Source organism: Octodon degus, unplaced genomic scaffold (genome assembly GCF_000260255.1).
Source record: "Octodon degus isolate 3935 unplaced genomic scaffold, OctDeg1.0 scaffold00018, whole genome shotgun sequence".
NCBI lineage: Eukaryota > Metazoa > Chordata > Mammalia > Rodentia > Octodontidae > Octodon > Octodon degus.
Genome location: NW_004524594.1, coordinates 18,122,306 through 18,143,349, shown reverse-complemented (window position 1 = coordinate 18,143,349; position 21,044 = coordinate 18,122,306). Strand labels below are relative to the sequence as shown.

At 51.1% G+C, this 21,044-nt stretch overlaps 1 protein-coding gene across 3 annotated transcripts in view; it reads right to left on the bottom strand.

Moving 5' to 3' along the window:
* The window catches only part of Shank2 (SH3 and multiple ankyrin repeat domains 2), a 537,673-nt gene that overhangs the window by 383,784 nt on the left and 132,845 nt on the right, over positions 1–21,044 (bottom strand). For all 3 annotated transcript variants that reach the window (XM_023710614.1, XM_023710615.1, XM_023710613.1), the window contains exons 8-9: positions 18,907–19,023; positions 7,870–7,947 (exon numbers count right to left, since the gene is read on the bottom strand). In XM_023710614.1, the coding sequence (XP_023566382.1) occupies positions 7,870–7,947; positions 18,907–19,023 (195 nt within the window). The remainder of the gene's footprint in view (positions 1–7,869; positions 7,948–18,906; positions 19,024–21,044) is intronic.

The window sequence follows — 21,044 nt, the reverse complement described above, 5'->3', positions numbered from 1 at the left end:
TATTCCACTGAGCCATCTCCCCGGCCCCATGGAGTGGCTTTTAAAGAGTGAAATCAGACTACTTTCCTCCACATCCCACATCTGGATGGCCCCATCCTCTTCCACTGCTCAGAGGACATGATGTGTACCTACTGGAAGTTCCTTTCTGCCCCCTGAGCTGGCCCCATTCCTTCTGCATCTTTTCTCCTGTTTGATAACTTCTCTGATTGGGGGTCACCTGCCTTTGCCAATGCAAAGCACTTGTTCCCAGAATGGAAACTGTGTTGGCATTGGTGGGCCTTTGCTACGGTTTAGATCTGAAAGGTCCCAAGATCTCATGTGAGTGGAAGGTGACCAGATCATGGGGGGATGCACTCATCTGGGGATTCATTCACTGATGAGCTCACAACTGCACATGCTGCAAGGTGGGCCTGCCTGCAGGTGGGTAACGGGGTGTGTGTGTGTGTGACCCGGAGTCTCTAGCTCCTCCCTTCTCTTGTACCTTCTGGCTGCTGTGGATCCAGCACCCTTCCTCCTGCCATCCTTTTTCTACCTTGGAGCCCGCTAGCCATGGACTGACCCAAAATAAACCTCTCTTCAAGTTAAGAATGTTGGGTATTTTGACAGTCTTGTCAACATGGGGCTTCCCTTGGGGTGTCTGCACTGAGGAGCTGCACCACAGTACTTGGAGGAAGGGTATTATTCACAGAGGCGCCAGTGCAAGGGTCCTGGAGCAAGGATGTGTGTGGATGCTTGGCAAAGGTGAGAGGCCCAGATGGCTAGAGAGGGCCCAAGAAGTGAAGAGGTAGGAGGAGGTGAGGCAGCTGCCCGGGCCACACCAGCGGGCCACACAGGCCTGGCAAGTCACGGTGTGCCCAGCTGGCACTCATCTCCAGCCTGGCCTGCATTCTCATGAGGGAGCTGGGCTCCAGGGCACTGAGCTGTCGCTGGCTTGCTGCCACTCTGCTGTGAGTGAACATGGGTGTGTGTGTGTGGGGTGCTATCCCCAGGCCACAACGGACATGTCATGGTTTGTATCCAGGTGTCCCTGCAAAGCCTTATGCAGTTAAGGGGCAGACTTCTACACTCTGTGATTAATTCATGATCCAGCGCTGGGATTATGGGTGTGAGTGCTAGCTACACTTAGCCTGGGGAGATAGCCTGAATGCAACATAAGGGAGATCGACTTGCTCTCCATTGCCATTGTTGCTGCTACTCCTCTCGTTTGCTTTTGTTTCTTTTGCTGTCTTCCACTGCCATGAACCACTGCTCTCTGCCATGTGTCACTCTGCCTTTGAGCCAGCCAAGTATGGACTGAAACCTTCACCAACTGTGAGCTAAATAAACCTTTCCTTCCTTCATTTTGGGTGGTAGGTTTTTTGTCCCTGCAACAAGAGAAAAATAACTAAGACAGGAAATAAGTAGGTTCCCATTTTTCCCAACTCTCTCTCATTTTCACATAGCAGAGCAAAGTGCCGTGCCCAAGCCTGTCTCTGACACACAATCCCCTGGTGCTGGGCAGCACCAGCCTGTACAGACCTCACTGCATTAGCCAGAGCAGGGACACTGGCCAAGGGCTGTGCACTATTTTGCTTTGGGGAGTCACCACACAGCTTGGGCTAGTGACACTTTGGTTCACCCCCTAAGATGCATGTGCCTGGGGTGGAGGTGTCCCATGGGGTCACAGCCTCAAGGACTCACCCCAGTTTCTCCCACAGGACCCTGCCACTGCTCTCTTACTAGTGGCTCAGCAGTCAATAAAGTTTGCAGCAAGTCCCATGCTTTACAGCCCCTGATGCCTTCCTACTGCCCTTTCCATGCAGCTCAATCAACCAATGAACTTGGAAACACTCCCTGTGCTAGGCGCCTGCCTGCACACGTGTGCACACACACACACACACACACTCAGGCTGCTCAAAGCTTGAAGCACACCTGGGGTACACAGGTGTGGAGGAGCAATGCCGGCACTCTGGGTTAAGAAACCATCGACCTCCTACGATAGTGGCTACCAAACTCTTGAAGCATATAACTGAGGAACGGAACTTCATATTTTTAAAAATTATAACAATTTCTACATTAATGGCTCCACTTAGCATCATCCTATGGCTGCTGTGCTGAACTCAGAAAGGCAAGGCTAGTCTGGATGCTCATCTGTGATACTGGTGAAGTTCCACCCAGCTGCTTGGCCTCTGGGATAATGGCTCCCTGTGCAGGATGTCGACTGGCCATGCAGAGGATCAACAGCTATTCAGAGACTTCTGTTCTGTGCCAAAGTCCTCACCGGGGCCCACAACTGCGCTCTAGCCTCATCTCCTGCTGCTGCTGTTGGTTCCCCTCAACTGCTACACACACACACACACACAGCTGCTGGGTCCTGCTGCCTTTCAAATGCACCAACACACAGCAACCCCTGGGCTTTTGCACATGCAATAGAGACTGAGACAATCGTGTTGACTTGAGGCGTCCCTCAGGTGTCTTCACTGAGGAGCTGAGCCACAGGCACTCGGAGGGAGGGTTCTGTCCCTGACCAGTGCCCATTAGAGACCACAGGGCCCATGCCCTTCCTTCTCCTGGCACTGTGTCTGGGGTGCCCAGAGGCCAGTCCCCCATGCCAGTCACAGATGAGTTGGGCCTCTGCAGTACTGTCCCCTTCACTCTTCCCCTCCCATTCTGGTTTACTTCTCGGTCTTTAATGACACTGACATCAGCCAGGCCTGCTTCCTCACTACCTGTCTAATGTGCATTCTGGGTGCTGTCTAGCTCACTGATGTCTTTCCCCAAGTCTCAGGAGCAGCATGGCTCTCGCTTGATATTCAGTGTCCACCACCCAAGAGAACGACTCTGACCCCGGCTTGTGGCTCGTCACAAATATGCATCGTCTGTCACCACGCTTTAGGCTACTCAGATTTCTCTCCCCTCATCTAGAAACCCAACTTCCCTGTTTCTATGGGAACAGAGCCTGAATCCCAAATAAGACCTGCAGAACTTTTAGAGGAAGCTCCTCAGAGTTGAGTGCCTTCGCAGAGCGTGGGGCGAGGTAGGGACCATGGGCTGCCACCCAACTCGAGGCCTTTGCTCTGCCCTGTGCTGCTGGGATTGAAAATAAGAAACAGAAATTCAGGCTTTGTCCCCAGCCACAATGCAGAGCTCTAAGGGCACCTGGAATTTCCTAACACTATGAAGGTTGACAGGATGGTCTTTGGTTATTTCTAACAACCCCCACTGGAACACATCTGAGCTGATGTCACCATCATGGGACTTCTGGACCCTCCCTAAACATGAGGCTGGTGCCAGGACTGCTGAGCATGCAGCTAAAGGGTGGGAACTTTCTGCCCTACCCCTCAGGGCTGGGAGGGAGGCTGCAGCCTGTGCTGGTCACCAGTGGGCAATGAACGATGTGATCAGTCACACGTAGGAAATGAGGTCTCCCTAAAACCCAAAGGATGGAGGTACCAGGAGGGGGTGCACCAAGAGAATGCATGAGAACCCCCCTCCACACACCACAGCCCCTGGAGGCTTCCTCTGCGAGGCCTGCTCTGCCCCATCTCAGCCTCTGGTCACCTGCACCATCTGGAGCCAGCACTTGAGGCAACTCTGAAAGCCCCTCACTGCCATGTCCCTGTGCCATTCTCTCCACCTTTTCTGCTTCTGAACGTCTGCTTGGTAACTGCTGGCTGCATCCGGGAGACAGGTGGCCCACTCCACATGTGCACTGCCAGGGCAGAGGGCTCAGCTCCACACACACAAACCCTTCTGAAGTAGCTGCAGTGACAGGAGTGGCTCAGGTCAGCAATTCTGTGTGTCAGCCAGGGCTGGCCAGAAAGACCAGTGGAAGGACTTTGCACATGAGTGCATGCATGCGTGCACATGTGCTCAGGCAGGTCTACGCGAACAAATATAAAAATGTGCGTATCTGGATCTACACGTAAACTGTAGACAAAACTACATGCCCATATGTGTGTTGAAGGTCTATTTTAAGGCAAGGATCCTTACCCTCTGGGCTACTGACCAGTATCAGTCCATGGCCTGTTAGGAACCAGGCTTCACGGCAGAAGGTGAGTGATCGATGAGTAAAGCTCTATCTGTATTTTATTAGCTGCACCACATCCCTTGCTGCCTGAGTTCCACCACTTGTCAGATCAGAGGCCCCATTAGAGTCTCATAGGGACACAGACCTCGCTGTGAACCAAGCATCAGAGAGATCTAGGTTGTGTGTTCCTTTGAATCACTTCCCCCATAATTCACAGAATAGCTGTCCTCCACAAAATCAGTCCTGAGTACCAAAAAAGGCTGGGGACTCCTGTGTTAAGGACTTGAATTAGAGGACTGTGGAGCTGGCAAGCTTAACATTCACAGGATAGACCAGCAGCTGGCTACTCAGGCTGGTGATAACACTGGTGTTGAAGCAAAATGTGTTCTCAGTTTCTCTTCTGTTGTGCTCCACAGATTGAACGAGACCCATGTGCAGGTTGGAGCCTCACCTCCTGTACTTCCACCAGGTCTACACAGCACCTTTGTGGTAGCTGGCATATAAACGTCCAGGTAGGCAACGGGGTACTATAACCTCACTATACGACAACTTGTCACACTGCCCCTTGTTGCCACTTCTACCTCTCTCTGATATAGCTTCACCTTAACTTTGGCCCCCATTATCAGAGCTCCTCCTACTGTCTATCATTGTCTTCAGAATGTTTTCTGTCAAGCTGAACACTAGGAAAGGGTCTATGTCAGGATGCAAGGTTCATTCCCTGCCCGGAGGAAGCAACATCTTCACTCCAGAACACAGAACACTAGACTGGAAATCAGGAGGCCTGAGGCCCACTGAATCCAACACTGTTATTAAAATCCCTATGTGTTAGCGTTTGGTCCTTGTGACAAAATACAGAGGAAGCATTTATTTTGGCTCATGGCTTCAGAGGTTTCAGTCCATGGTATGGCAGAAACATGGTAGAGTAAAGCAGCTCACTTATAGCAGACAGGAAGCAGAGTGAGGGTGAGAGACAAAACATATCCTCCAAGGGCACAGCCCAGTGACTGGCTTTGTCAAAGCAGGGCCTGCCTTCTAATGCACTTTGACTTAATCAACAGATTGACTCCTCAATGACATCAGAGCCCTCATGGGCCCATTACTTCTCAAACACCCACCAGGCTTTGACACAATGAGCCTTATTAGGGATGTTTTAGATCCCAACCATGACATTGACTTATGTACCTTTCCTTCTCTTGTCCCATAAATGAACAATTAAAAAGCCTCATCAGGAGCTTTGAAAACTCTGTGAAAGTGGAAAGACCCATCATTATCACCATCACTACCATTATCAGCGGCCCCACCATCACTGGCATCACCCTCGCTACCCTACCTGTCATCACCACCATCACCATCACACTGCCACCGTTACCATGGTCACCAGCGCCATCAGTGGTGGCAAACCTGTGGCACTCAAGCTACAGTGGGCTGTTTGTATCACAGAAAGCTCTAAAAGGTTCACATCTCTTTTTACCACCATCTGTTGTTAGAGATACACCCTGGTGATGTTTTAAGTGCTTCTTCTCCTTTGTATTGTCCTTAAATAAATCATTTTTGGCTTTTGATTCCCAAACCTTAGCAGGGTCGGGAACTAGGTTCCCTGAATCCATGGGCCGCAGTGAAGTCTGAGAACTGGCATTCCTCTCAAGATCTGATATCCTCCTGGTGTCATTGGGCTAGTATCGGGATCAAATCATGAAGCAAAGGAGTGGCCAGATGAACCCCACCATGACCTCTCACCTGTGTTCCTAATGCTACCAAACAGCACCATCACTTTCCAGGTGAACACAGTCGATCCCTCAAAATGAGGCAGTTCCCCGTCCTCCCCCACCTCCAAACTCACTATCAGTGATACTACTTTCCTAACTGGGAGAAGAATCGTGAGTACCAAGTGGAAGCTGAGGACATTGTGAGGGCAAAGATCCACAAGAGTGACCTCACCTGTTGCACAGTATTAAAACACAAGACCAGGAACTATGAAAGAGGAAACCAGCTCCTGAGCTGCCATCGGGGCCCCTTCTGGATATGCACAGCAGCCGGACACTGACCCCACTAATCCCACATTTGGAGGGTCCAAAATTGGACCAATTCAATAGCATTTTACTACAGTGCAGCAGTGGTCCTGGGTTTGTGCTGGTACAGTATTGCTGCCATGAGGGGGTGTTAAGCATCCTGCCAGGACTCAGGGATGAAGATGTTCCCATCTCAGGTGCTCACTGCGGTGAAGAGACAGTAGAGAACTGAAGGAAGGGGGCATTTGAACGGGCCTGCAGTTCTTAAAAGCACAGAACACTGGCTTCTCCAGACTATCTTCACAGTGCAAAGAGTCACAAATGGCTCTCTGGCACTGTCTAAATGCCTGCCTCAGCTGCTACTAGTAGGCAACTTAAGCAACGTTTGTTTGAAGAACCCAAGCAAATTGGTCAAGCAATGGCCGTGACTCATCACATGGCTGACACTGACAAAGGATCTGCAAACTGCAGTACAGGGTTACAGGATAAATCCTGAGGGGATCTGACTGACCTTATCAGATACAAAAGTTACATTTCTTATTATATAAGTCTTGCTTTATCTTGGTCTTAACCATCCAGCAGAAAAGTATAAAAATGAGGTATATAAAGTAAAGCCATATTAATATGCTGAGCTGTAAAAGGCTCAAGTCAACAACTTCTGCAGATAACCCACTACTATTGTGGACTGCTGGACTGTGTTGGATTGTTTTGCTGAATTCACACACCTATAGTATTTAGATGTCAATAGAAGACCCATCTCCGACAGGACTAAACAAAAAAAGGATACAAAGGAAGGACCATTTTGTATTTGTATATACAGAATAGTTAGGATAGATATACAGCTACTTTCACTTAATTCAATGAGAAGAAATATTTGTACTAACAGTGTTTGGACAGGATATTCTGTCTGCATCTTACACTATGGATAACCACTAAGAAGATAACAATGTACAAGGTATTAGTTACTGAAACTGTCCTATTAATCAGCTTTGAAACTGTGTCACTGATATTTGTTTCTCAATAAAATAAAATAAAATTTAAAAAAAAAAAGGAAAGGAAAGAGGTACTAATGCATGCTACAGCAGAGACAAAATTTGGAAACACCATGTGGAGCAAAGGAAGTAAACACAAAAAGTTACGTGTTGCACGGTCCCATTTGTAGAACACGTCCAGAACAGGTAGATTTGTACAGAAACCAGCTTAGTGGCTGTCTAAGGGCCTGGGGAGAGGGAACAGGAGTGACTGGTTGGGGTGTAGACTTTCTTGTTGGAAAGAGTTTACAATTAGTGGTCTGATTGGTTGTACAACATCACAAATGCCCTGAATGTTACTAAATTTTATGTGTTCAGATAGTTAAAATAGTAAACATTTGTGTTATATGTATTTTGCCCAATTAAAAAAAAAAATCAGGAGCTGGTGGTGTGTTCCACCACGGCACCCCACGGCCATGCCAGGCGCAGAGGATTCTTCCCACAGTCTGGGGAGGCGCCGAGTAGAGGTGCTGACCTCGCACCCCCTCCCTGAAGCTGAAGCTTGCCCGCTTCAGTCGGTGGACGTCAGAGCCTGCTCTTCCCCACAGCTTTTATTGCCCTTCCAGGATGCTCCACGACAGGAGCCTCCACTTTATTTGTGTCATCTGATCCAACAGGAAGCAAGATACAGGTGAACCCAGAGACACCAGCAGCTTGTGGCACTAGAGCCACAATGCAGCCTCTGACACGGGGGAACAGCCACGGCACAATGAGCGACCTCATGTTGTATATACGATGCATGTGGTGCGTGCAGGAGACCGAGCCACGGCCCACAGGGCCTCGCACACAGGTGCTGCGGGCTGGCTGGAGCTGTGCTTACCTGAAACGGCGTCTGGCTGTTGTAGTTTTTCAACTCCTTATTTCCACCCCGAAATAGGAGTACTCTTGCACAGCTGTCCTGCAAATGGAAATGGAGAAAACGGCTTGTAAAACAGTTGGACGCTGTTGAAACAAGGTCCCTTGGGGAAACGCACACTCGCTGCAAATCTCAGGCTTGTACCTGCAAAGTTAAAAGGGTGATAGGTTTTGGCTAAGAGCAAATGGGCTCCCAGACGCTTCCGGCTGAGGGTCAGCTGCTGCAAATGCTTTGGACAGTAGCTGGTACAATCTATAAAATATTTAAAACACATCCATCCCATGAACAAATGATTCTACTCTGGAAGATGGGATGCTACAGAAAGAGGAAGGCTTGTACATGTCTCTAAAATATGTAGCAAGCAAAATATCAAAACACAAAAAGGAAGGAGGAAAGAGAAAAATCTACAGATAGCAGAAGTATACTAAAACAATGGCCGGGGGGGGGGGGGCATTCTAGAAAATTCTTCCCTAGGAAGCTGCAGGACAAATAGTACACACAGACAGAAGCTGAGAAGCAGCCCTTCCAGAGAGAAAGGGATGGCACAGACCAACAGGGTGGACTTAACTTCCTTTGCATTTTAATAGTTTCAAATCTGAGCAGCATGAAAGTGGGGTACACTCCAGGTGCCAACAGGCACTGGCTTCTGGGAATAAAGACTCAGGATGACCACAGCAGGACTCTTTTGATGTAGATGTATTTTATTCATCCTTGTAAATGAGCAGGCAATCAGCCATTTCTTAGGAATGTTTACAATGAAAATAAACCTGAACCTGCCCGTTGATTTACACACCAATCTGAGAGAGAACCACTTGCTGACTCCTTATAAACTCTCAGTGAGGTGAGCAGAGGGGGTCACCACAAATACAAGGGCAGGAGGGCAGTGGCTTTAGCAGCAGTACTGGCTAGGATCATGTGTCCCTTCATGGGGACAGGTTCTCTGAGAAACATGTCCTTAGGCGATTTCACCATCCCGGGAACTTCACGGGGAGCACTTCCACAGGCCGCGATGCCTGCGGTGCCACAAGTGACATCATCGTAGGGCACCATGGTTGTGTGGGTGCTTCATCATCAGCCAGAATTCACTGCGTGGTGCATGACTACGCGAGAGTAATTTTGCCTAATGAACGCAGCTGGCTGTTCAGAATAAATTATGGTGGAGGATGTGCGTTTAGATGTTCAGTATAGGCTGGGGTTCAGGCCCAGGATTCTGAGAACAGCGAGAAAGCAATCAGCCTGCTACCAACCTGGATGCTTTCTCTTATTTGCCGAGGTCCTCAATGCAGGACAATGTAACCTCACAATGTAACCCTGAGTGGGGCACATGTCCAATTCTAGGTGTGGGTGGCAGGAAGGATTACCCAGACTCGACACTCCCATAGTTACTCAATGAAAGAATAAATGCAATAGCTAACCAGAGATTCCTACTTGGTCTCAGCTGTGGGAAACAAGTCAGAGACATGCAGGGCGGAAGGGCACGTGTCCTAGGGAATGGCAGGGCCCAGGGAGGGACAACGCACAGGTCCTCAGCCTGGCACCAATGGCGATTTAACACAAAAGCCTCAAATCCATCGGCAGCAAGTAGAGCGACAGTTGTCTAGGGCTGGGAGGGTCCCTGCATCAGAGCGGCTACTCACAGGTCCAGGTGGTAAGAGTGTTCTTACGTCAGTTCTTACATGGAGACAGGTGCAAGACTTTCCAAAGAGACCAAGAGCCACAAGGGTGGAGTGTGCGCTGTGTCTTAAGGTGTTACAGAGTTAGAAAGAAGACAGATAGTGAGCTACACTGGCAGGAGGTCTGCACCCCCTGCTATGAAGGCCACATAAGCCACAAGCATAGGGAGTGGCTGGCAGCTAGGAGTGGCTGCTCCCTTGGGACCTGGGCCCCATGGTAAAGTCAATGAGGAAATCACTTGCAAATAGAGCTGTCAGAAGCCTGAGGCAGAAAGACCCTACTCTGAGCTCCTGGCGGTGGCATCTAAGGTAGGCCACTGATACAGAACCAACCTGAGGCCCTGGTTGCACTCATGTGTGGCCCTGTGCAGGACATGACCTGCATGCCGGGCACATACTGCCTCATGTCCCCTCGGAGGCCATCTCTGGACTTAGGGGCTGTGTCTGGGATGTTCAGAAACCACTCTGCCAGGCCTGAGTTGCCTAGCCTGGCCTAGGGAGCACACTGCACTGTTATTCCACTGCAGGAAGGCCAGAGCGGCTGGGAGCAGGGGCGTACGCAGAGCACCTCGCACCACTCCCACAGCACTCCACACCAATTCCAGTGAGAAGAAAATCCACATAGGTTTCCCTGTGCCCTTCGGTGGTGGTTCTCATGAGGGGTGCTTTGGGCTCTTAGTAGACCCTGTCAATGTCTGGAGATCTCTCTGCATGTGACAATCAGCAGTGCTACTGATACATGGCGGCTGCAAATCCTAAGGTGCTTCTACAACAGGAAGTTATCCAGGCCCCAGCAGGACATCCTTGCCATGATGCCTCTGATTGTGACAACAGAGAGGGCAGCAGATACCTCCACAGGGTCACAGGGACACCCCCCTGCTAGCCTTGGGCTCCAGCTGATCAGATGCTAAGGCGTACCAAGCCCCCGCTAGCCCATGCAGGGTTTCTTCCCTACAAGGTGTGGAGCTCAGGAGTGTCATCAGGCAAATGTGGGGAAGCCACTCGCTGTTCTCTGGGAAGACAGCCTGAGGGCTCACTGTGGGCAAGGGGCTGCCTACGCAAGCATATCCCTGCCGCAGCCAGCTCCGCAGGCCAGCCAGGTCCCCACTGGGGAACTGGGAATGCTTTCTGTAGTGCACAGCACCATGAACCCCTTTCTACAGAAATAAGAAGGGAAGGTGAGTCTGCAGGAGCCAGGGGTCCTCGGCCCTTTGCCTCCCTCCCCAGTGCCCAGGTGAGTAGATACCACTTCTCTGCCTCTACCTGAAGTCTCCTCTCTACCTTCCTTCTCCCCAGTTCCTGCCTTTCACCCTCTCCTTTCCCTCCAGTGTCTCTCTGGCCTGAACTGTCACTTTCCTAAGGGCTCTGGGCTATAAAGAACAGAGCTGCACTGTGGGGGGAGGGGGGAAGACTTAACCATCAGCACTTTTGGTGAGCTCCTGGTAGGAACCAAGCTGAGCAGCATCGCACCCTGTCTGAATGAGGTGTCCAGTGCTGAGGACCCCCATGGCAGAGTGACCTGCCCGTCGGACATGGGAACACTGGGCTGGGGAAATACCTGCCTGGGAAGTATAAGGACCCAAGTTCGATCCCCAGTACCACATGCCATGCTGGCCCTGGAACCCCAGACATACTGTGCCGGGCCCAAAACCAGGCATGGTGGTGCATGCCTGTAATCCTAGCACTGGGGAGGCTGAGATAGGAGGATCACTAGGAGTCCAAACTGTGTAGTAAGATTCCATATCAAAAAATCAATTAATTAATTAGAAACAGAAATAGGAACACTAACTTCCCTTCTCAAGAGCTGGGACATCCCCTCCCTTGCCATCTGTAATTCATCTTAAATGTTCTTTGTTTCTCTACAAGCACCTGGGAAACGTCTGTCATAAAGGATATTTATGCCCTCCAAGTAGCTGTGAATACATTTTCACCAGGTCCTGCCATTCACACCAGGTAGGATCCTGGAAAATCCATCTACTCGCCAGGCAGGGGTCACTTTGATGGAGTCAGCATTCACCGACCCTGGACACAAGACCCACTGCTTCAGTGACGGCCAGACCAGGTAATACCAGGTTCCTTCTGTTACTTCAAAGTGACAGGGCCAGTGGTTCAGTTGGCTTATTAACAGCCACACCTCAATGCTTGTGTGTGGCCCCGAGTGTGTGTGTGTGTGTATCTGTGTGTGTAATAGGCATGCGTTCTGCAGTTCACAAAACACAGCCACTAACTCTAACTGGTTTGCCTACTGCAGCACCACTAGGGATATAATGAGGGGTCTGTTTTACAGATAGAAGTGGAGGTCCAGAAAGGACGAGTGATGAAATGTGACAAAGAGGGAGAAAGGAAAGGTGGCCCTGGCGCCACTGGGAACCTAACCATCCCCTCACACAGCTGTCAGCTGCCCGAGCTCCTTCCAGCGGTGCATCTTCTCTGGCAGGTCTGCATCCTTTGAAATACATCAATAACATATAGACAATAATTTGCTTTTTTTCTGAGGACTAAAACATCAAAGGAAATATCACTTCACTGCCAATTTTCCCTGGGCAGAATGTTCAGGAACACCTCCTTACCAAAGACACGTTGCCTACAGGGAGCCTTCCGAGACCCCTTGACCAAGGCCCCAGGCCTCTGGGCTCCACCGTCTGCTAAGGCTCACATGGATAGCAGATTGAAAAAGCACAATCACTTCTGTGTGCAAAGAGCTAACGGGTAGGGACCAGCCTAGTCGCTGGGCCACAGAAGGAAATCAGAGATGGTCTCCACTGGGCAAAGGCATGGGAAGAGGGACAGTAAGCTCAGAAGGAGCCGTTCCAGGACCTTCCATGGCTGTGCAGATGAGAAAAGCGGGTCCCCCGCAGAAAGAAGGAGGGGTAGGGCGGCAGGAGACAGGGACAGGATGGGATGTGGTCACCACAGCAGCATGCCCACATAAGGTGGATAAGATGGAACTGCAGTCAGCAAGGTGACAGGGAGGATCCAGCTCTGGGTAAGGGGGCATGACATGAAGAGGACAGAGAGGGACTCATGGCAGGAAAGGACACCACCGATCTGAAGGGAGACTGAGAGGAAGGGCAATCTGGGTGCTGTGCGCTGTGGTGGAGGGAGGGATGGCAGAGGCCTGCCAAGAGAGGGAGGAGGAGGGGACAGGAAGGGACAACTCAGGAGATGAGACTGGAGGGAGGCAGGCAGCAGGAGAATGCTACTCAAAGAGGAGGAGCTGTGCACTGGGCCTCCTCCAGGCCACCAGGTGGGGACATCAGTACCACAGCTGGGGCAGAGGCCAGGTGGGGGATCCTGACTGGGAGCCATCTTTACTCCAGAGGGTACTAAAGGACACCAGGACTGCCTGGGGTCACAGCAGGGCAGAAATTTGGGTAACAGGATCACCGGGCATAGGCATCAAAAGATGGCACTGAGACACCGAGTTGGGCAGAGATGGAGGTATGGCCAGGGAAGTGACCAGAGATGGTGGCTGGCCCATGCAGGAGGGACTGAAATCTGACTGGGCTGGGCTTGAAACAAAAACAAGAATGTGGAAACCACGTGTGCAGAAATCACCAGGGTACATGAGCATGGGTAAGAAGAAATCTAGGGCTCTGAGAAGGGGCTCTTCTGTGATACTGGGACAGAAGCCCGGGGGTCTTTACCAATGGGCAACATCCCTCAGCCTTTTGATTTTTCATTTTAAATAAGTTTCTCACTAAATCAGTTAAGTTCCTTTGCAAGACCTTGAACTCAGGATCCTCCTGCCTCAGCCACCCGAGCAGCTAGGATTACAAGCATCCCCAGGAAGGGGTTTCTGTATGCTAATGGGGTGAAGAAAGAGGAAAGGGGTCAAAGCCAGAGATGTGGCCTTTTGGTTTGTCCAGACTGATGCACTCAGCGCTGTAGCCGAGACTGACCCAGGATGCCCGAGCCCCATCGTGTGCTTCTATCTGGGCCACACTAGGGCATCTGCGACAGGGCAACATGAATATGAATTGCCAAGTGTGTCAGTTCTAAGTCAGGAGTGTAGAATAGCGGGCAGCCACAGATCAGAAGACCTAAGATGCTTGTGATCAACCGGCAAAGGGACAGCATGTGGGAACCAGAAACACTGCTGTCACCGAGGGGGTTGGGGCGGGATTAAACCCAGTCCCATGGACTGTCTGCTCCTGTGGAAGTGTGCCCCAGTGCAAGGGTCAGAGAGCTCAGCATCGCCCCCTCACATGCTATGGAACATCAGGCCTTCTGCTTGACCTGTACTCCATGGGGCCTCACTCAATCTCAGCCGACTGGTCACAGGAAGATGCCTCCAAAGCTTCAGAAAGGTACAGGTGGAAGATCTGGGTCACCCTAACTGAGCTGTCCTTCAGCCAAGCCTGTAGCTTCCGACCTGTGGTGGAGATGCCGGCTGGCAGTGTCCACCAAGGCCTCCTGGGGATCTTGGGGAGACCCACGCCCACCATGCTCAGGAGGACAGCCCTTTCTGCCAGCCCCACAGAAGCAGTCATAGAGCTGACAAGTACCTGTGGGACACCAGCAAGGGCACAGCGGTACGGACAGAAAGTACCCCACCCATTCTTAACGTGGCTCTCACCAGAATCAAAGGACTTGCTCCAGGAGGCAGCATGTACAAAGCGTGTGCGCATGCACGTGTATTTATGAGCGTGCACGTGTGTGCACCTCCTGGATAAATTGGTCTGGCCTACTCACCTTTGATATTTAAAATTTCCTCTGATCCTTCATTATCCAGGGCAGAAAAAACAAACACCAGGCTGCTTCCCTCCCTCCGGAGCTCTTAGAAAGCCAGTGTGAGGCTGAGGGAGTCGGCAGATTAGACACAATTTGCTGCTTACAATCAAAGCCCTAATTAGTTGATTGCATAAGAGATGAGCGAATATTCTGATCACAGTATTTTTTATTAGCAATGCAGAGCTGAGGTCTGAATAAAATTGATAAAGCAGGCGTGTCATTCTACACACCTGGATGCTTTTAGATTTTATGGGGAGAGGCTTGTTAAGGCCGATCACCAGCAATAGCAGTACTGCTATCACCATCACCACTACCTCCATCACTATCACCACTGTCATCACTACAACCATCACCACCATCACCACTACCACCATCACCGCCACCACTGCCACCATTACCGCCATCTCCACCACCACCACTGCCACCATCATCCCTATTATCACCACTATCACCACCCTCTCTGCCACCATCATCACTCCCACATCTATCACCACCACCAATGCCACCATTACAACCACCACCAGCATCACCACTACTACCACCCCTGCCACCACCACCACCACCACCATCTCCATCATGATCACTACCACCAGTGCCATGATTAATTACCACCAGCATCATCACCACCACTAACACAACCACCGCCATCACCACTACCACCATCATCTTTACCATAGTCAACATCACCATTACCTCCACCACCATCATCAATACCTTCACCACCACCATGATAGTCACTATTTTCTGAGGATACATTATGTACCAAGCATAGCATATGCTTGCCTATTTGTGGCCTCTTAGGACTCCTGAGACTTAGGGAAGTACCTCCTCATCACAGATGACAAAACATAGAACCAAGATGGTGAGTTATCCACAATAGCAAAGTTGGGTAACAGTTTAGATGTAGTGGCCTCAGACCACTTGGCTCCTTGTATCACTGAGACTGCTACTTACCTTCATGAAGCCTGCCCTGATTATTGGCACTTTTGTCCCATTCCTGGAACAGACCTCAGTGTGTCCTACATAACCCCCAGTTCCACTTACCAGGCCAGAGTGGTCTCTGTCACCTGCACCTGAGCCTGATGCAACCACACACACAGCAAAGGGGACATGGACACAGGCTGCTCAGTACGGTGGTGGCAATGGGGAACAGAACACTGGATGAGTACACTGTGCAAGGTGTGCCAGACAGCGGCCGGGATGCTCCCTGCTCTGGGCAGTCTTTCACACACACGTGCACAATGCACGAAGCAGTGTCTCTTGGAACTGCCTTGAAATGCGGCTTGGATCAACCTCCTTTACACATCAGTAGGATGTGCCAACACGTTGGAGGTGGCTGTGGGAGGAAAAGAAAGACCACTCCAGAATCCCAGGAGGTCGAGAAACTCAGGAGGATGGATCCTAGACACTGACATTCTGGATGAACATGGTGGCCATGGGGCTTACAAGCACAGCATAGCCCTTGGATCAGGCAGCTAAAAAACCCAAGGGTCCCCTCTTTTATGTCTCTACAGGCTGCAGAACAGGGACATCCAGGCTACAGCTGGTTGCCTGTGATGACCCCAGGTCTCCAGGAAAGGGACAGCTCTCTGCACACATGCAGAGGCTCCCCAGCCTGTTGGATGGAAGGCCCCCAACTCTGGGAGAGGCACAGGGGCTTCCTATTCCAAGACAGGGAAAACTGCTACCCACAGGCCATGGTCGCTCACTGGCTGTCTTGCACACTCTCACTGATGCACTGACTAGGGTTGCCTCCACCTACGAACAGAGCTGAATAGCTCTGACAGGGCCCACCTGGCTCTCAAAGTCCAAAATGTTTGCTAGGTGGACCTTTACAGAAAATAAGCAGCTAATCTCTACCCTGAGGCAATGGGATGAGGGGTTTCCTGAAAGCCCTGGCCAGCTGGGGACCTTCCTGGAGCCAAAGAATGAGGAGAGAGAACAGATGTGGGCCACGCAATGTGACACTGAGCCGGCCTGTCTGCAGGAAGAGCTGAGAACACGGACTGTCCACATTTTTTTAACCTTTCCTAATTAGAAAAAAATCAAACAGCACTTTCAGAAAAGACCATCTTTTCCACAATTATATCAAGTGACAGAAAACACGATTTCCTACTTTTTAATGATAAAATATGCTTGAAATATGCTGGGAAAAATTAAGGGATGTTTTCCCATCTAAGGCAGTAATTAAGAAGCAGCTGTTGGTGCAGATGTTTTTGCACCCACAGCTAAGCCTCATGATGGGGTTTTCTAAGGCAGCTGAGCAAGTCCCTGTACGCTCACGGTCATCCCCACGTCCACGTACTTGGTATGCAAATACCACTACTTGCATGTAGAACCACTCCTGTGTGCAAATTGCATGCGTGCAAATCACACGCTCTCCACAGAAGGTAAGAACATTGCAAAATATTTGTTAAAATCATTAGCAATGCCCCCCCCCCCGACCCTGTGCAGCTTCCTGTTCTCCTGTGCCACACACATGGGACAGACCAGGAACCATAGTAGTTCATGTCCCCTAAGAAGCTTGGGTAGGAGAAGGAAATGTCAGGGAGAAAACTGGTGAGGCATTATGGTCTGGTCCCATGTGTGTCCCCCTAGACATGTCTCACAAAGGACTGAGGGGGCTTAAGTTCTATCAGGGAAGCACAAGGGAAAGCTCGACTGGACTTAGGATGTCTGTCTTAGGTCTTGCAAGATGCATGGAATATTTCCAAAGCGAAGAGTCCGGGAAGGTTTTATAGCTAGAAGCAAGTGGGACTTCAGAGTGCCAGGGCTGGGAACAGATCTGGGTGTGGGCTAAGATGTTGCTCTGAGCCACAAGAGATAGGATGGGATCGAGGATTTGGAATGGGAAGAGAACGTTGGTGGCCAACAGAGAAGGGACCCTGGACTCTCTAGTAGGGCCCTTATGCTCCTCCAGGAAAAGCCCCATTACCACCTCATTCTGCTAGGCCACTAGGTATGGCAGCTCCACCTCACTATCCACAAGAGTGGGGTTTTCTTGAACTCAGAAAAAAAAAAAAATGGAAAGAAGGAGAAGAGACCTCCAGAGGTGTTGGCCTGGATTGGCCGGACCTTGAGCACCAAAGACAAAGTCTGCTTGAAGCAGTCCCTGCTACCCACCTGCATCCCTAAGCCTGGGTTTTTTCAGGTCTCCTGTGGGACAGCAGCTTGGCCACATTCCTTCCCCTCTGCTTTTCTGTCCAGTGCACCCATGGTGCAGGATGCTTCTTCCCTACCACCTAGGCTTCCCTCTCCCAGAGAGCAGACAGCCCCATGAGCCTTCAGGACCTCTCAGACATGCTTGTCACGTGCTATACCTGGCTCTCCCGGTTGGTCTGACACAGGATAGGACGTGTGTCCTCAGATCTGCCCATATCAAGGCCAAGCTCCCAAACCACACCCAGGATGGAGAGTGAGGTCTTAAACAGGAACATGCACACTCAGGTTCACAGCAGGATCACCCAGGACAGCCCAGGGGGATGCCACCCAACTGTCCCTTCATGAAAGGGTGCTGACTCAGTCAATTCTCACAGCTGAGACACAACACCTGACACTCACAACTTAAAGGAAGAAAGGCTTATTTCAGCTCACAGTTTGTAGAGGTTTCAGGCCATGGTGAGCTGAATCCAAGGCAGGGTGACATGGTATAGGGGCACGGTGAGGGGAGCTGCATGGTAGACAGGAAGCAGGAGGAGACCAAGAGAGGAGCCAGGGAAGGAGACGTACCCTTCCAGGTCAGGCCCAGTGACTAGCCTCTTCGGACACAGTCTCACCTCAAATGGCAAGTCAGCTATGAGTCCCTATAATCCAATCACCTTTCAAAAGTCCCAACTATGATCCCATGAGGATCTGAAAGGAAATCTAGACATAAACTACAGTGGACAGGCAGATGAAACAGGGTCCATCTACACAGCGCAGCAGTGCACAGCCTTACGACAGGGCGCTCCCACACACGCTACGGCACGGGGGACCTCAAGGAAACTGTGTGGCACGCAGCAAGCCAAGCACAAAGGCCACATGCTGGGCACCACTCTTAGGAGCTCCCGAGAGTCTGCACATTCACAGCAACAGGAAGCAGGATGGGGGCACAGGGTCTGGGGAAGAGATAGAGTCAGTGCTTAATGGGGACAGAACTTCAATTTGGGAGACAAGAAAGTTCTGGAGGTCGATGGAAGTGACGGCTTGACATATATAAACATGCATAAGGCCCCTGCTCTGTGCATCTAAAATGATCGTGACTCTCTGTTATGTGTATTTCACCAAAATTGAAAATAAAGCACATGGGGTCACACCATTTTTAGACTTGGGATCGGAGCAGAACTGGCACCTCAGGCGAAGGAGGATGAGAGAGCCCTGCTCCACCATGATTTCGGCAGCACCAGCAGGGACTGGGTCCAGCAAACCTGCACCTGGTCCCAGCCCTGCAGCACCCAGTGGGAGTGGGCCTCCTTCTGCTTCCCCAGAGCTGTGTCCTCTTTGACACAGGGCACAGATCCAAAAAAGGCAGCAGAGAGGGCCACCTGTGATACCCTGCCAGGCCCTCCTCATCCTGGTGCCCCAGGCCTTGGGTAGAGGGTTGCATGTCACTGACCTGGTTGTAGAGGGCGCAGATGTGCAGGGCCGTGTTCCCCGAGGCATTCTGGGCACCCATGTCCGCGCCGTAGAAGAGCAGGTGCTCCAGGTGCTGCACGTGTCCATACCTGCAGGCCTGAGACACAGATGGTGCACTGAGCAGGGTGACTACTTCCAGTCTGGCTGCGCATCCACAAAAAATACCCCGCTGTTCACGCACACCCAGCCTAACCCACACGCAGGCCAGGGTGCATACAGACCACTGCCCACCTAGCAGGACTGAGGCCCCGATACCTTGGCATACCCTGCTCCCAGTCCCTAGCCCCTGACTACTCCAGGCTGGTTCAGGGATTATGTGCTGGTTGGTTAGACAGGGCTTTTCAGAAGGATTCCCAATCTTTCTTCTCTGCAAATCCAGAGGGCCAGAGAAACACAGATCATTCTTCTGACCTCAGTGCCCAGCTCCACAAAATGCAAACCAGGGCACCTGGCCTGCCTGGTGTCCCAAGCTCTGATACAATAGTCAAGGGACACACTTGCAGCTCTCACCCTAGGCTATGTGCAGGGGAAGAGCTCTACCTGTCCTTCCACACGCAGGGGAAGAGATAGCCCTGAGACAGCTTCAAATATAACCCAGCCTCTGTGTAGGCAGCAGCACCCTGGAGCAGCGCTGCCCCACGGCGTGACCTGCCTCTTGCTGAGCCTGAGTGGCTGCTAAGCCACCCAGGATCCAGGGTTCTATGGACTGGGCTCACACCACCAGCCATCGATGCATCAGGCTCTGGCCTCCTCTGTAAGTAGAAATGATGCTGTCCTTGCGGGTTTTCATGAGAATTACATGGGACAAGGGTCCTAAAGGCCTCAGATGACCGGCACCTTACTGGGACCCAGAAAAACAGCATGGCCCCTCCGCACTCCAGCTCATAGGGGTAGGGAGTTCTCGAGCAGGTGGCCATGGTAGCTCTGTCCAACACACTGCCCCACACTCAGGGTATCGCCCGGAAGAGAGAGAAACATGCATCCTGGCCCAACCCTTCCCATGGCGGAAACCAGCAGGTTGGCCACACCAAGGGCCGCATTGTGGTGACAGCATCGGCCCCCACTGGGCACAGACCACACAGGGTCCATGTGTTTCTGATCACTGAGATAGGGGACGTTAGCATCCCCTTTGCAAGGTCTACCAAAAAGAGCCACACCTTGACAGAAAACAGGAAAGACAATAGGGAAGATACTGAGTGTTTTCATTGGATGAGCTTTAAAATTAAATTAAATAAGAAAGCCATTTACAGTTGCTGTGTCCCACTATGGGTGCTGCTAATCCTGCCCAACCCAGAGCCTAGCTCCGTACAGAGTCTGCCTTCTGGGGAAGCCTGCACCTTTAGCAGTTGGGCAGGGCGGGCTCAGCTCGCTCCTACAGATGGAGCTGACAGTCCATTATCCTGGGCACAGTTCAGGGTCCATGGGACCCATAAGGCCTGAAGCCCCCGGACAGGAACATTAGTCAGAACCACAGGGCAATTATTGACAACCTGGGAGCTGCTGGGGCCAGGTGCATAGATGGGAAGGGTAGAAAAGAGGAAATGCGCTGAGGAAGGAGGGACAAGGAGACAGACACAGGTGGAGCCAGGTAGTGCACAGGGGTTTCCTGTAGGCCACACGATCAATGAACTTTCTAGAGACATAAAGACTTGGTGGAATCCCCCAGCCCATCCCCACCCTTAAACCAGTTCAAGTTGGGAAATTTGCTTCTTAAATTGAAGAAGCCATCTGCCTAATCGGCTCTCCCTGAAGGACTCCTAGAAGCAACACTGTTACAGCTTAATTTAATTGCTCTGTAGTCAATAAAGAAGAGAACTATGTTACCATAAACACACTGAGCAATTAATCCAGGCTCATCACTCCCCTTCCCCCAGCTAATGAGGACTTATGAGGTTGCACGTTACGTCGTTGTGTGGGATCAAAGCACCGATTCCTCACCAAGGGCCAGCACGGGGTCAGTGTGAAGAGACAAGTCAGCGACAGTAACCTGAGCAGGCAGTGCGGGATGGAAGTCCCCAAGGACATCTCTTGTTTTTGGCATACTTGCTGTCTTGCAAGAAATAAAACCATAAAATGCAGGGGGTGGGGGAGAGAGACAGGGAGAGAGAGGGAGGGGGG